The sequence below is a fragment of the Erythrolamprus reginae genome, chromosome 8 (assembly GCF_031021105.1).
Source record: "Erythrolamprus reginae isolate rEryReg1 chromosome 8, rEryReg1.hap1, whole genome shotgun sequence".
Lineage (NCBI taxonomy): Eukaryota > Metazoa > Chordata > Lepidosauria > Squamata > Dipsadidae > Erythrolamprus > Erythrolamprus reginae.
Genome location: NC_091957.1, coordinates 19,942,842 through 19,958,833, shown reverse-complemented (window position 1 = coordinate 19,958,833; position 15,992 = coordinate 19,942,842). Strand labels below are relative to the sequence as shown.

The 15,992-nt window shown below is 41.3% G+C and overlaps 2 protein-coding genes across 29 annotated transcripts in view; both read right to left on the bottom strand.

The window, feature by feature from the left end:
• The window catches only part of LOC139171209 (cyclin-dependent kinase 11B), a 28,231-nt gene extending 15,819 nt beyond the window's left edge, over positions 1 to 12,412 (bottom strand). For 3 of the 28 annotated variants that reach the window (XM_070759156.1, XM_070759157.1, XM_070759158.1), the window contains exons 1-7: positions 12,264 to 12,412; positions 10,105 to 10,232; positions 9,752 to 9,867; positions 8,028 to 8,152; positions 5,736 to 5,874; positions 3,021 to 3,157; positions 537 to 653 (exon numbers count right to left, since the gene is read on the bottom strand). In XM_070759156.1, coding sequence (XP_070615257.1) covers positions 537 to 653; positions 3,021 to 3,157; positions 5,736 to 5,874; positions 8,028 to 8,152; positions 9,752 to 9,867; positions 10,105 to 10,215 — 745 coding nt within the window. In that variant the 5' untranslated portion in view covers positions 10,216 to 10,232; positions 12,264 to 12,412. Of the gene's footprint in view, positions 1 to 536; positions 654 to 3,020; positions 3,158 to 5,436; positions 5,488 to 5,735; positions 5,875 to 8,027; positions 8,153 to 9,751; positions 9,926 to 10,104; positions 10,233 to 12,089 lie in introns of all 28 variants that reach the window. The other 25 variants (XM_070759152.1, XM_070759154.1, XM_070759161.1 and 22 more) reach the window with 20 other exon arrangements.
• Positions 12,413 to 15,481: 3,069 nt separating this feature from the next.
• The window catches only part of SLC35E2B (solute carrier family 35 member E2B), a 21,062-nt gene continuing 20,551 nt past the window's right edge, over positions 15,482 to 15,992 (bottom strand). The window contains exon 9 of the mRNA XM_070759136.1: positions 15,482 to 15,992. This exon is cut by the window's right edge and continues 1,782 nt beyond it. The gene's annotated coding sequence lies outside the window, so the exon portion shown is untranslated.

Below are 15,992 nucleotides of genomic sequence, written 5' to 3'. Positions count from 1 at the left end.
TAGGGGGAGTATTTTACATATTTACACAGCAATTTTATGTTTACACAGAACACAGTAATTTTATTTTATTTAGTGGTCTATAAGTTACATAGAACCTGATCTTTAGTTCTAAGAAATAAATCACTGTAAGTTGACAAGATGCACTTTTAAAACTTTCCCAACTAAAGCAATCTGGGAAATTTTAAAATTTCACTTCAATTTCCACTGTCAATTTCATTCTCTCCCAAGGACCTTTTCAGGATTGATTTATTTATTTTTCAAAGGAAATATGCAGGAGATATAAGGACATGTTAGAACTTTTCTCGTTCTTGTTTTCAAGTACTATAAAAATAGGATACAATTATTCTCTTTGTGGCATGGCGGGGATCTTAATGGGATGCAATGGTGTTTCAGTCACATTGCGCACAGGGTAATATTTAAATCACAAAATTTAAAATTTAAAAAATTGATTATTAATAAAACCTTCAATGTACTTTTCAGCCTTTTCCATCTTGGTGGTTTCAATCAGATACCCACAAGTTGAATTTAAAAGCTACCTGGCTTCCTGATTTCTGATGGTTCGAGTTTTTCTCTCTGTTGCCGCAGAGGACTTCGGCTCCAAATTCTTACTTTCTCTCCGTAGTCTTCCCTCATTGTCCTATGATGCCCTGAAACTAACAGAGACAAGGGAATCTGTTGTCATTTTCCCCAGGGTGATATTTCAATCTTTACAATTCTCCCAACGTGAGACCCACTTCAGCCAGGCACCTGACTGTATGCAAACCAAGTTACATCACCTGAAGATGAGCCTGCTCAGATGTTTCAAAATCTACCTGGGCTGTCTAGCCCACTTGGATAAGATAATCTGTGTGTGTGTGTGTGTGTGTTTGTGTGTGTGTATGTGTGATTTTTTATTTTTCTCCACCTTAAGATAAAATATATGTAAATACAAACACAATACCAATATCCAACTGTATAAATATGCCAAATTTATATGCTTCTTAAATGCTTTAAGAAGTTTCTTTTCTTTCTATTTTCCCACTCCCTTCCCATAACTCCATCTCTCCACCATTAAAAGTAGTACTAAACTTTAAAAACAGAAAAAAAGGGGGGGGAAACCCCAAATATATCTTCAATATCTAACATTCTATAAATCCCATATTCATCATTATTTACGGGAAAAGGGAAAGAGAAAAGAAAAGTAAGAAATAAAAAATCCCCCTCACTCCAACATTTAGCTGATTCCCTAATGAAAATAGTTTTCCCATATAAAATAATATAAAACGTGAATTAAATTTGTGTTACACTAGCAACTAGTGCTGCCACCATTTTTTTTTCCCATCTGGGTGTTTACCCGCTATTTTTTCAATCTTTTACTTCACTTAAAAAAAAAAAGATTATTCATATACAGTGGTACATCTACTTAAAAACTTAATTCGTTCCGTGGCCAGGTTCTTAAGTAGAAAAGTTTGTAAGTAGAAGCAATTTTTCCCATAGGAATCAATGTAAAAGCAAATAATGTATGCAAACCCATTAGGAAAGAAATAAAAGCTTGAAATTTGGGTGGGAGGAGGAGGAGGAGGAAGAGGAGGAGGACAGTCGCTGCAGAAGAAAGAAGGTGAGGTGAGGGGAATCAAAAAAATCCAAAACTTTAAGGCTTAAAAAAAAGGGACTCTGAGATAGTGAGGAGGAGCACACCTCTCCCCATACATCGAAAGGCCTCCTCAGAAAAGCCCAAGATGGCCAGGATTAAAGGGGGAATGGCAGGAAACTGGCCGGGCCTTAGTGCCGCTCTCAAATTTCCTGGGAAATTTTTCCGGGCTTGGGTTCCTAAGTAGAAAATGGTTTTAAAGAGGAGGCAAAAAAAAACTTGAACCTCCGGTTCTTATCTAGAAAAGTTCTTAAGTAGAGGCGTTCTTAAGTAGAGGTGCCACTGTACTTTAGTTATTTTTAACTTCCATCCATTCATAAATTTCCCCCCAGATTCTATAATAATCTTTATTATCATTTCTTTTCTTACTGGGAGCACACTGGCACACATTAAAAATGGAATTCTGACACCAGCAGTTTTCCCTTTCCAGATTGGCTTTAACTTCTGCAAACTTTTGAGTCTCGTTTCAACCTCAACTTGGCTGTAAGGAGTCCTTGGTACTCTCTTGAGGCTTGGCTGTTCTCTGGCGGCTATTTCATCACCGAAACTAGGTAACATCCTTAGTGCTCGTAGCAACAGTCCACCAGTGCTACTTGCATCAGTGCTAGTAACATCATCACTAGCATTGATGATGTCACCTAGTAAGGCTGTGACGGCAAACCTGTGGCACGGGGACCCATATCTGAGGACACGTGAGGCGTTGACCTAGGTCATCTCCAGCACACATAGGCACACCAGCCAGCTGATTTTTGCACTACTGGAAGGCGGAGGGAGGTCGCTTTTGGCTTCAGGAAAGCTTCTGGAATCTGTGGATGGTGAAAAACAGACCCAATGGCCCAATTGGAAGTTCATTTCTGCACTTCCGGTTGTGCCGTTGTGCCTGTTTTTCACCTTCCATAGGCTTCAGGAGGCGGTTGGGCTGTTGGGTCCATTTTTCACCATCCACAGGCCCGGGAGGCTTTCCAGAAACCCGGGGAAGGCAAAAATGACCTCCCCTCCATCCTCCGGGAACCCAAAAATCAGCCGGAATTCGTTTTTTCCCATCCACAGGCTCCGTAGGCTTTGGTGAGCCCTGTGCGAATGCGCGAGGGGGCAACGGGTGGGGATTGCACGGGCATTGCATGATGGATGTGGGCGCGCATGCCCTTTTGGCACTGAGCAATAAAAGGTTCGCCATCATTGTGGTAGTGTTATGAAACATCTGCAGGGGTAAAAAAAATAAAAGCTCCAAGAGCATCAAGCACCTCTCATTACAATCCTACAGCAAGCTACAAATTATTCTCCTTTATCGGTACTTGCCTATAATTCCTATGCAAGGAGGACCATACGCTCATCAATACTCATCGCTTACACACAGCCCGCCCCGCCTTTTGCTCCCTGGACTACTTACTCTCCCGTCTGGCTTCCCGTTCTTTCCTCCTTTCTTCCGCTCGCCTCTCCCGTTCTTTCAACTCTCGCTGCTCCTTCTGCTGTTCCCTTAATTTCCTTTCCCGTTCCCGTTTTCGTTCCAGTTGCTCCAAGCGGTCTCTAGAGAGTTTGCATGTATCCACGTTAATTTTATTAGTCCAGCGTGCGACTGAATTGCGCTCTGTTGAGCTTCATTTTTTCTCTTTCGGGAGAAGGAGCCTTATTGGTTTTCCTACCCAGAACGGTTCACATAAATGGAAGTGAAAAACTAACGTTCTGCGAGAGGAAAAGGATGTAATTCACGTCAAAATTTGAGTGAGGCCAATGCAATTGTTTTGCCTTTGATTGTTGAAAGAATGAGAGACTAACGATGGCAGGAAGGATTGACATTATTCGAGACAAAAAACTCACAGCTCTTCAGGCTCAAACTTTTTAAAGTAATATTATGTTCAGGCACTCAGTCTTAGCTTAATAACTACATACTTAGTTCAGAGATAGAAGGCAAACTGCCAAGCACCAGGAAAGAGCATATACCAATTTTAAGGGGAATTATTAAGAGGGTTACTACCATCTACCATTGTTGAGACTTGTTGAGATATATTAAATAGACATTTAAATAAAAAAATATGGACTTGTCTGTTAATTCAAGCAGAGAATTCATCCAGGTAGAAAATAAAGCTGGCCCAGAACTAAGTTTAATAAGCTGCTATTCAGGTTGCCAATCAAAGATTCATTGATCAATCATTTTGTTATGCAATTTAAAGCAACTGGCCTGTGACTGATCATTCAGCATTAATGCTTTATTTTAAAAAGAGAAACATAACATTATTATTTAGGAAAACCAGCCGGATCACTGTTTTCTTTAGCAGTTAAGTTACAGTATTTCCCAATCTGATGCGTGTTTGCTTCCAAAATCTAGTTAAGCAATCAAAAATGTACTTGCAATCCTGTTTGTATGGCACTTAATATTTAAGGATTGTGATTGAGATACTTTAGGAAAGAATTAGAATTAGCCATTGCTTCTTCTGAGTTTTACACAATTGCTAAATCTTCAGGAAGAGCAGACACAACAGAAAAACTAAACTGATTTAAATGGGTTCCTGGGTTTATTTATATATTATTTGTATTTCAACTATATGCATAAGCCTTAAGCAGTTAACAAGAAGGCTGTTTGTAATCTCAAATGCAGATACAACCTCAATATTTAATTGCTCAGATTTAATACGGTCAGAAGAGTCTATTTGGGAACAAAACATAACTGGTAGAATGCCACAAACGTGAAACTGTACCATTCTCTTATTCATGGACATTCTTACTAGGGTAGATCTTATTAATATGCCCCCATTTCAAAACCAAAATGTACCATCAAAGCTAATCAAATCAAAACACCTTTATTTTACACATCTACACCACACTAGTTTTCTGACCCCACCACCACCACCACCACCACCACAATTCTACTGCCTGCAACTTTTAAAATCGATCAGCTGGCCCATCTGCTTTCCAAGCATTCACAGGCATTCCAAAGTAAGCCAATTGTGCTTAATATATATATATATTTATTTATCCATTCACTTATTTGGATTTATATGCTGCCCTACTCCCAGCGACCTCTATGTAATAAGCAAAATAAATAAGATGTAATGAGCAAAACCTCCAGGAATTTGAACTTGGTAGGTAAAAGGCCTAGTTCTCCACAGAAACTGAAACAAATCTATGATAATTTCTCTCTATTGCTTATAGTATTGTTTATATCACAAAGCAACAGTGTTGATTATCACCTTTAAAGGCCTAAATGGATCAGGGTCAGACTATTTACGGGACTGCCTCCGACCTCATACGTTGCTACGGCCAGTAAGGTATCAGAGTTGGCCTTCTCCAGGTTCCATCTGCCAAACAAGGTCAGTTGGCGGGACCTCAGGGAAGAGCCTTCTCTGTAGCGGCTCCGACCCTTTGGAATCAACTACCCCCAGAGAGCCGTACTATCTCCACCCTACTGGTATTCCGGAAAGCTGTTAAAACCTGGCAGGCCTGGAATTAGGATTGACTGTAATGTATCCATGGTTTTTTAGGACACTATAGATTTTATTGCACTGTTGATTTTATTGTTGTATTTATGACTATTGTTAGCCGCTTTAAGTCCGTTTTGGAATGAGCGGCATATAAACACAAACATACAGACAGATAAATAAATGAGCCAGTTTGGGTCTAGTGGTTAAGGCACTCAGCCTGGAAAGCAGAAGACGGTGTGTTCAAGTCCTGCCTTAACTATGAAACCCAGATGGGTGACATTGGGTTAATTATTAGAAGATGGTGAGTTCTTAGCCACGAACGAAGGCTAAGTGATTTTGAGCCAATCTCTCTCTCTCCCTCTCCCTCTCCCCCTCTCCCCAACCCACCTCACAAGGCTGAGATAGGAGGAAGCTGTGCTGGACACATGTTTCTGCTGCCTTATTTGTAAAAAAAAACAAAAAACAAAAAAAATTATAAAGATGGGGTACAAATTACATGAATTTAAATACAAATAAGTAAGTAAGTCACATTGTTCATAGGATAATGTCGATTCCCTCTCAGCAATTGGGTGGGGGGAGAAACCCATAAGAAATATTAATCAAGTATCCAGAAGATGAAAATTGCTCAAGGATATATCTAAGGAAGAAATGTTGCATTTGGGGCGTGGCCAAAAAAAAAAAATTACCTCTCTCTCCGCGAGTGTTCCCTAGCCAATTCTCTCCTTTTCTGCCTCTCCCATTCGCGACGGGCCTTATCCTGCTCTTCGCGGTGCCTTTTTCTACGTTCGTGCTCACGCTCTTTCTCTTTCACCCTAGCATGTTTCCCTAGTAATAAAGATAACAAATAAAAGGAGGAGTTGGTTATCCTCCTTTGCAAATGGCATTTGGAAACTTACTAGAGCAAAGGAACAGAGGGGGAAAAAGGGAAGGATGGGATGGTTTGGTTTAGCCTTGGGCTCGGGCAATTCCTGCAGCCGTTCTAGCCAGCAGATTCTGTGGCTGTACTGAGGACGATGGGATTGGCAGTCAAGCCTATTAGGAATCGGTCCCCAGCCCAAAACTTAAATTTGAAAAGACGCATCTTAATTTTGATGTGTCATATCCAATAATATTGATTTTATGTGTGGGTCTTTTCGTTGTTTTTTTTAATGATCTGAACTGAGTTAAACATGTTTACCTTAATGTTGGCCAGGGATTTTGACAAGAAAATGAGTATGAGATAGCTTAAAATATTATAAGCTTCTGATCATGTATTACAATCAATGTTGGGCTGCCACACTGTGTGCGTAGCTTATTTTGTGGGTGTGGCTTGATGGTCATGTGACCAGGGAGTGGCTTAAAGGTCATATTACTGGTTAGGAGTGGCTTACCGACCAAGATAAACTTTCAAATAGGTGCCTGGACTCTTTTTCAGTTGATTAAGTCACATTTTTTGAATAGCCACAAAAAGGACCAATGACAGACAGCATTATTTTTTGAGCAGCACAGTGACATTTTAAGGTTTTGTACTGAACCCACAAGGTTCAGTAGGATTACAGATTAGGCAAGTAGCTCAATTTTCTTTAATACTGTAGTTCAGTTCTAGATAATGATTAAAATGATTGAAGCGTTTACAAGTAAAAACATACTATTTAATTATTTCCTATTTTTAAAAGTAATTAATGATCATACTAAGGTACTAGAGAAGGAAGAACAATTAAAAAAACTATTAAGTATTCAATATATAGTGCATAAACTCACTACCCTCACTGCATCCCCCCCACCATGGAGGCAGCAGCCCATTACGGATTACAATGTATTTTGTGTTTCAGATTTCTTGTTTATCTGCCTGAATTTCACTACATGTACTTGCTTTTCCTAATTTCCATCGTCTATGTTTATTATTTGAAATATATATATATATATAGTATAATAGGGAGTGGGGGGAAAGTGTTTGGTCTGGTCTGGATGGTCCCCCTAAAAGACTGCCTATGAATGTTATCTACAGAAAGAAAGGCTAGTGCAGGGGTCAGCAACCAGCGGCTCCTGAGCCGCATGTGGCTCTTTCATCCCTCTTCTCAGGCTCCCTGTCACTCAAAATATGCGTCACAACCGCCAATATGTAATATCCAATGGCACACAATTTATTGAGCTTTTCAACTCCCGGTAGGCCAACCACGGATAAATCAGAAGAAAACACAACCTTTAATTTAACTACATATGCTAGTTCTGTGGCAATTCAAGAAATAGGCAGGGGAAGAGTTTTGTGGCTCCTGGTGTTTTCTTTTGTGTAGAAACGGGCCCAAATGGCTCTTTGAATGTTTAAGGTTGCCGACCCTTGGGCTAGAGCTTTCATATACCAAAACAGTATATCTCAGAATTAGAAAGTAAAAACAAGCCAGGTTCAGAGTCACAACTGCTTCCCAAAATCCAAAGGCTATTTTTACCCTTTTACACAGAGATATGTATCTTATTTTTCTCTCTCTGGGGAAATGCAACTTAAGGTGGACATTGTTTGAAACAGGGAATAGCAATAGCAGTAAGACTTATACACCGCTCCTCAGTGCTTTACAGCACATTCCAAGGTCTATACAGAGTCAGAATCTTGCCCCCAACAATCTGGGTCCTCATTTTACGGACCTCAGATGGATGGAAGGCTGAGTCAACCTTGATCCAGTTAGGATCAAACTCCTGACAGTGAGCGAAGTCAGCCTGCAATACTGCATTCTGAGCAATGCACCACCACGGCTTGTATATTATTTCCACAGGAGAAGCTCGTGTATTAGCATGGACTAAATGCTCTCTGTGAACCTACTTTTATACTTCTAAGCTTCCACAAGCTGAAAACCTTGCCTGAATAGGTGGTGCCATAAAGATGTGATGCCTAGACGGATCTGCTGGCCTCAGAACCTTCCCTACCTCCCAACTTTGTAGGCTGTGACCGTACGGAGCATTTTATCAAAAGCAACAAAAGGATCCCCAAATGAGAAGAACAGAACCTTCTGCTGAGTGACTGCGATGCCGTCTTTTTTCTTTCCGCTTCTCGTCTTTTCTGTGATGGGCTTTCTCCTTGCGTGACATTTGCTGGGGTGGTTTGATAGCCAGGGAATCGTCCTCCTCCCCCCTATGGAGAACACAGTTTGAGAAATGGAAAAAGATGAGATCGGAGAAAGCTACAACGAACATCTCAGCTGAGTAATTCTAACTGACAAGTTATTTTGCTTTTCTCTTCCCAGTCTGCTTTTTTCCTCCCTTTCTTAAGGCTGCAAAAAATGAGTCATGATTCTCACTGGGACTTTATATAGGACTTAAAACTATTCTTCTGCTGCCATTTCACCCCAAATGTGCTCAAAAGTTGCTTCAAAAATCTAAACTGCTTCAAAAGCAGCAAAGAAAGCCAGGCCATTTCATTAGTTATGCACACACACACACAAAAACCCTCCATAAAGTTCTTCTTTCTGTAAACTGTCAATGTCTATAGCAGTAGTTTCAGTAAATTATTAATAGTTGCACAACAATTGTCCAGAATGAAGTCGTGCAAGTTGTCATGGGTGTACACCCATATAACATCTATGCTCCATGAGCTGCACTGGCTTCCTATTAGTCTCCAGGCACAATTCAAGGTGTTGGTTATTACCTATAAAGCCCTAGATGGCTCAGGGCCAGACCATCTCCTGCCACATACCTCCCAGAGACCTATAAGAACACAGAGTTGGCCTCCTCCAGGTCCCATCGACCAAGCAATGCGGGTTGGTGGGGCCGTGGTGGAGGGACTTCTCTGTTGCCGCCCCGGCTCTATGGGATCAACGGCCTTTTCAATCCCTGTTAGGGGTCCGTACTGCTCCCACCCTATTAGCTTTTCGTAAGGCCACAAAGACCTGGCTTTGCCAGCAGGCCTGGGGTCCATGAATTCAACAACTATCATGGCCATATTGTATGAATATTATGTATGCATGTTGACGGGTTACTTATTATGGTTTTTTAATTAAGATTTTATAGTTTAGTTTTTATATTTGACTTCTTTTTATTGTTTTTGTAAATTCATTCTCTTGTAAGCAGCCCTGAGTCCTTCGGGATTGGGTGGCAAAGAAGTTGAATTAATAAATAATAAATAAATAAATAAATTCATGTTGCTCCCAGAGATCCAACAATTTGTGGTTTCTTTTCTTAAACATGCTACCTCATCCTGAGAAGGATTTCTCTCTCTCTCTCTCTCTCTCTCTCTCTCTCTCACTCACTCACTCACTCACTCACTCACACACATTTGATTTATATGCTGCCCTTCTCCTTAGACTCAGGATGACTTACAACTGATTTTTGGCTTACACAGAGGCTCTGGGACTGCATTTTTGGTTTTCAGAGAGCCTCCAGGGTGGTTGCGGAGGGCGTTTTTACCCTCTCCTGCACAGTGAAAGACAGAAAATCCCTAGCCCAGTGAATCCCACTAACAGGGATTGAAAAGGCCTTCAAATGAAGAAACCTGGACGACCCTAATAAACTTTTAATTTTCTCTTGCAACCCAGTACAGTCATCAGCTTTCAACAGTTCATTTAGTGACTGTTCAAAGTTATAATGGCACCGAAGAGAGTGACATGACCTTTTTTCCCACCCTCAATTAAAACTGCTACACTTAAAACAGACTTCACATTTGTCTCACTGAGCAACAGAAATTTTGGGCTCAAATTGTTGTTAAGTCAAGGAGTACCTATAGCAGCTTTCTCACCTGTCGTCCATAGAATCTTCTCTCCTGTAAGGTGAATTTCTAATAGTGATCTCCATTCGGTGATCTCTTAACTCTCCCTCTTCAAGGGAATCCCGCTTTGAGTCCCGATCATCAGACTAGGGTGAGTTAGGAAGAAAAGATTCATTTTGGCTTTCGGGAAAGTGCCCTCATCAACTTAAACAGAGAGAGTGAAAAGGGCTGATAATTATCATATGACTGAAAACAACACACACAATACGCATTATTTTTTCAAAAGAGCTGAACCCCATTATTATCAAAAAGAATTGCTGTGCAAATCACAGATTTTTTTAAATTTATTATTTAATCTTCCTAATACTAAATCCCAAACTCACATTTTTGAGGCGCTTGGTATCTGCTTTTTCTTCCTGCTCCTTCCGGCGTTTCTTCTCCTGAAGAATTTCATCTAACGTTTTCACCTTCCACGATTCCTTTTCATCACCCATTTGTGTTACAAAAAGCACTAGGAGAAAAAACAACCATGCAATGAAACAGCATTATCAGTTGCCGGAATCTACAGAGAATGAGGAAAAACGTTTCCTTGGCCTCCAGAAAATCCAAAATCTAAAACTAAGTCGCAATTCAGTTGACTTCTTCTGAGCAAATGCTTCCATGGATTTCTTTAGGGTTGTTCATTGTTAAAGGTCAGCCTCCTGCCTAATGGAGGGGGAATTTCAATCCATTGAAATGTGTTGGACAAGAAGTTTCTCCTGCAAATTATTTAGGGCTGTATTTTTATTTTTATTCATTTATTTATTTGAATTTATATGCCGCCCCTCTCCGAGGACTCAGGGCGGCTATATATTATATAAATAAATATTTTTACTTATATTTACCTAGCTGCCCCAAGTCTTCAGAGAGGGGCAGCATACAAATCTAAATAATAATAATAATAATAATAATAATAATAATAATTATTATTATTATTTCTATAAATAAGAATGATTCAAATGGAAAATAACACAGCAAAAACAAACACGTTCCTTAAAGGCGATGAGTATTAAGGGATGTGTTTTGGATTCGTTCCAAAATTTCTGCCTGCTATCTGTATGATCATAAAATGGCCCCAAATTTGCCTTTTATAACAACTGTCTCTCTTAGCAACAGGTAAATTCGAGCTCAGTTGTGGTCGTATGTTTAGGACCGCCTGTATTATCCCAAAACTGAATTCAGCTCAAGGCGGTTTATACTGAGCGCTCGATTCTTTTAGTTTCCCCACAACAACCCTGTGAGGAAGGCTGGGCAAAGGGAACCCCCCCCCCATTAGCTCCCAAAGTAGTTTTTAAGGGTTGATCTTAACCTGGGTTCTCCTCATGAATATCCTTTTTTTTAAAACCATAAAAGAGTCAGTAACCACAGAAAAAAGCCCATATTCATTCGCCCATTCATAGTGCCCATTGAATGAATGTGGGGATTTTTAGTTGTAATTTTATATAAGATTTTCTATTACGTTTATATCACTTGTTGTAAGCCGCCCTGAGTCTCAGGACAGAGAAGGGTGGCATAGAAATTGAATTAATAAATAAGTAAATTAATAAATAAGTATTTGCTTTTTTTTAAGCCGAAAAATGTCCAATTGGTAATTATAAATTTAAGAACATAAGAAAAGCTATGCTGAATCGGGCCAAAGTCCATCGAGTCCAGCATTCTGTAAGTGCCCCACCAATTGTCCCTGGGGATCTTGAGCAGAAAGAGAAGGCAAAACCCTCCCTCTCCCTTGACCCCCAACAAATGGGACCGGAGGGAATCCTGCCTGCCTCAACCAACATAGAGGCAGCACTTGAACATCCCTGAATCTGTCTAATCTTGGCTATCCAAGCTGACCACTGTCACAACCTCTTCTGGAAGTGAATTCCATAAACCAGTGACCTTCTGGGTCAAGAAGTATTTCCCTTTATTTGTCCTCACTTTCTTACCTGTGAGCTTTAGGGAGTGCCCCCTCCTCCTAATATTGTGGGATAGAGAAAAGAATTTTCCTCTATCCACCAATTTAAGAGAAGCACAAAAAGGTCGTCACCATGCTTTCTAAATAAACTAATTAATTTACGGTAGTTAATTAGTACAATTAACCAGTGGAACAGCTCGCTACCAGAGGTTGTGAATGCTCCAACACTGGAAGTTTTTAAGAAGAGTTGGATAACCATTTGCCTGAAGTGTAGGGCAAGCAAGGGGCTGGACTAAATGATCTCAAAGGTCCCTTCCAACTCTGTTATTCTATTCTAATTATGCTTAAAAGATGTAATAAGCAAAAAAAACCCGCCTGATATTTGAAAACGGTACGTCAAAGGCCCAATTCTTCACAGAAACTGCCCGCCCGCACCTCAAAAAACATTTCTCCACAGAAGCCCGCCAAAGAAACCCCAGCCATCCGAAGTAGGCCATTCTCAGCGGCCCACCGAGCTCCTTCCCGCCCCGCTGCTGCTCCGGGAGCCACTTCAGCCGGGCTTGCGGGCTTCGAGAAGCGGAACAAGGCCCAGCCGGACACCGGCCTCACCTTCCCTCACGGCCCTGGCACCGCCACCGCTGCTTTAAAAGCGACCCACTCGCCGGAGGACAGAGCGCCCGGAAGCTGGCCGTCTGGCCCGCGCTTCGCATCCGGCGTGGGGTGATGACGTCGCGCGAAGGATTTTTCTCTCCGCCCCCTCGCTTCAAGAAGCATCTCAATTTGAAGTTCGATTATTTCGTAGATGTTCGAAAAGCTTAGAGGGGCGTCGCTGCTGGTCGTACACTTCCGAGCTAGTCAACTGACTTTTTTCCATCTATCACTGGGGTAGGCCAAGTTGGCTCTTTTATGACATATGGACTTCAACTCCCAGAATTCCTCAGCTAGCATGATTGACTCAGGAATTCTGGGAGTTGAAGTCCACAAGTCATTGAAGAGCCAACTTTGCCTACCCGTTCTATCACATTTGTTCAAAACTTCAACTAGAAATAAACTTTATATATAAAATTCTTATTTTGAAGATTTCTCCAAAGCACCTGAGGGTAGAACAAGAAGCAATGGGTGGAAACTAAACAAGGAAAGAAGCAACCTAGAACTAAGGAGAGTTAGAACAATTCACCTGTGGAACAGCTTGCCGCCAGAAGTTGTCAATGCTCCAGCACTGGAAGTTTTTAAAAAGATGTTGGATAACCAATTGTCTGAAGTGGTGTAAAGCTTCCTGTCTAAGCAGCGGGTTAGACTAGACGACCTTCAAGATCCCTTCAAACTCTATTATTGTTCTTTTGTTCCGTCATCATCAACATCATCATCATTATTAATATTATTATTATTACAGTGACTGTGCAATAAACCACAATGGAGAAATTCAGGAATTGTCCTTAGGCTGTTGGAAGACTCCTATTTTTAAACTTTTAAAATACCTTCCAAAATAAAATACACTGCTCAAAAAAATTAAAGGGAACACTTAAACAACACAATATAACTCCAAGTAAATCTAACTTCTGTGAAATCAAACTGTCCGCTTAGGAAGCAACACTGATTGACAATCCATTTCACATGCTGTTGTGCACATTCAACTTTGTACAGTACTCAATGAGAATATTTCATTCATTCAGATCTAGGAGGTGTTATTTGAGTGTTCCCTTTATTATTTTTTTGAGTAGTATATTTACAGTTCCCTACCACCACCCCAAAAAATCTGGCAACTTAAAATATGTGTGGACTTCCAATTCCCCAGTGGGACTTTCTTTCCTTCCTTCCTTCCTTCCTTCCTTCTCCCTCCCTTCCTTCTTTTCTTCCTTCCCCTTTTCCCATTCTCATCTTCCTTCCTTCCTTCCAGTCCGCACATATATTTAGTTATATATTATTTGGATTTATATGTTGCCCAACTCCCAAAGGATTCTGAGTGGTTCACAGCAAACAACGGATAAAAATATAACGTGACACCTCCTAAAAACCTCCTGTCAAACAATTAAAAAGAGTTAAGAACAACCATGCATACATGGTTCAAAGTTGCCACAGCTGGCAAACACTAGCCTAAAGGGAGTCCTTGACTTTCGACCATCGTCAAGTGCAAATTTTTTGTGGGCTAAGTGAGGCGGATGTTAAGTTTTGAGTTTTGCCTCGGTTTTACGACCTGCCCTGCCACAATTGTTAAGTGAAATTGGTGAAGTTGTTAAAGTTAGTCGCATGGCAATTAAATGGAATCGGGCTTCCCCATTTGACTTTGCTGGTCGGGCGGTCACAAAAGGGGATCATCGGATGACTCCCGGCAGCCGTCATAAATATGAATCAGTGTCCACATGTATGAATTTTGCTCACGTTGACCGAGGGGCAGCAGCAACCGTCTTGTGTATGGAAAAAAAACAGTCATAAATCACCTTTTTCCCCTGCCAGTGTAACTTTGGTGACTAAATGGACTGTTGAAAGTAAGGTGCATTACAGTATATGCAGATCTTGATCAATCAGGTCGTACCACATTCTGCTGATCCACTATGACTCGGTATTCCTTTTACACTAATTACAACCTTTTCCACTGTGATTGGAAGTGGAAAAGGCTGCAATTCCTTTTGCTGCCAGTTCAGACCAGATCGCCTCAACCGTTAGTGACCCACTGACAATGTAGTTTTGGCATCACAGATGCGGTCCTGTCTGCGCTGTTTTGTGCTCGCCACCATCTTTTTATTCTGAATTTTTGGGCGATTTCCCTGTGTTTTTGATGGCTTCTGCTCGATCTGTGCTTTGAAAAAAAGCCCTCCCGCCTGCCTGCCCAAGCTTAATACCAACCCTTATTTCTTCACCCGAAACACAGCCTGATCCGCTGTGTTTTCGGGCCGAATCCACCGTCTGAGCGTGAAATCGCTCACGGGGACACATGCGCACAAAACATCGCAATACGAACTGGTGGCAAAGGTAAGTGGAACCCACTGTCAGGATTAGTACCTGAGGTAGTATTCCAGTCACAGTGGGAAAGGTTGTAATTATTGTAAAAGGAATGCAGAGTCGTAGTGGATCAGCAGAGTGTGCTACAACCTGATTGGTCAAGATCTATATATACTGTAATGCACCTTACAATACATTACAGGGATGGATTCCACTTACTGCTGTTACTGGTGCGCTTCCTGCAGAGATCCGCAACCCTGGCATGCCCCCACATCTGAGCGAGGTTTTGCTTCTGGGCATATGCAGGAAGCAAAATCTTGCCAGGGGATGCGTGCGCGAGAGAGATTTCAGCGGTTTTTTTTGCTTCCGCGCATGCATTGCCGAAATCTCTCTCGCGCACATCTGCTTGTGAGATTTTGCTTCCTGCGCATACACAGAAGCAAAATCTTACTTGGATGCGCATGCGCCAGAAACACGGAGCTGCGTGTGCAGCTCAATTTTTCCTACAGGAGCTACAGTGTGGCCTGTATCGGTAGGAACCCAATACTGGAACCCACTCCTCACACACAGACACAGAGGAAGCAAACTGGAAGTGTTGTGTGTTTTCAAATGGCTTTCTGAGCGACAAAGTTTGTGCATGTGTTACAGCTTCCATTTTAATTTCAACTGGCGGCATATCCACGGCAGTTGACTCATCTGCTCTGTACCATTACTTTTATTTTATTTTATTTATTAAATTTGTATGCCGCCCCTCTCCGTAGACTTGGGGCAGCTTTTTAATTTGATGCCACCCGACTTTACTAGAAAAATGACATGTCTTGAGGATCATGAACCAGAGACGTTTAATCTTTTGATGCAGACCTCTGAGAAGAAAACAGATAACAGGATTACACCTGGATTAAGTTTATTTTTGGGGGTGGGAGGAGTGGAAAACTCTCTACATCCAGCAAATCCTAAAAGATTCGTGTCTTACACAGGTTCACGAAATGCCATCCACAGAATCGGTGTGTCCAGTCAAGATATTAAAGTGGTCATCAGATTGACGCCAAGTGGCTTACGAGCAAGAGCACACCCATTCTTAATCCAAGTCCCCAAAACTCTTTGCGGTCGTATCTCGGCATCTGAGATACGGATGATTTGGCCCCAACACACGAGCACCTGTAAAAACGTTTGCCTTTCAAGTATGCCCAGGACGAAAGGAAATAATTTCGGCCGTTTTTGGTAGAGACAAACAGCAAGGAGACCGTTCTGCCTGAGAAAGTCCAAGCACTCCTCATATTCTCTTTTAACAGAAAGCATTGTTTGCGGTATTTTTTTCCGCACAAACACTAACAAAACTGAATTACAGGTAGGAACGGAGAGAGCAAAAAACATTTGGAGCGAGGCAACCAACTTGGG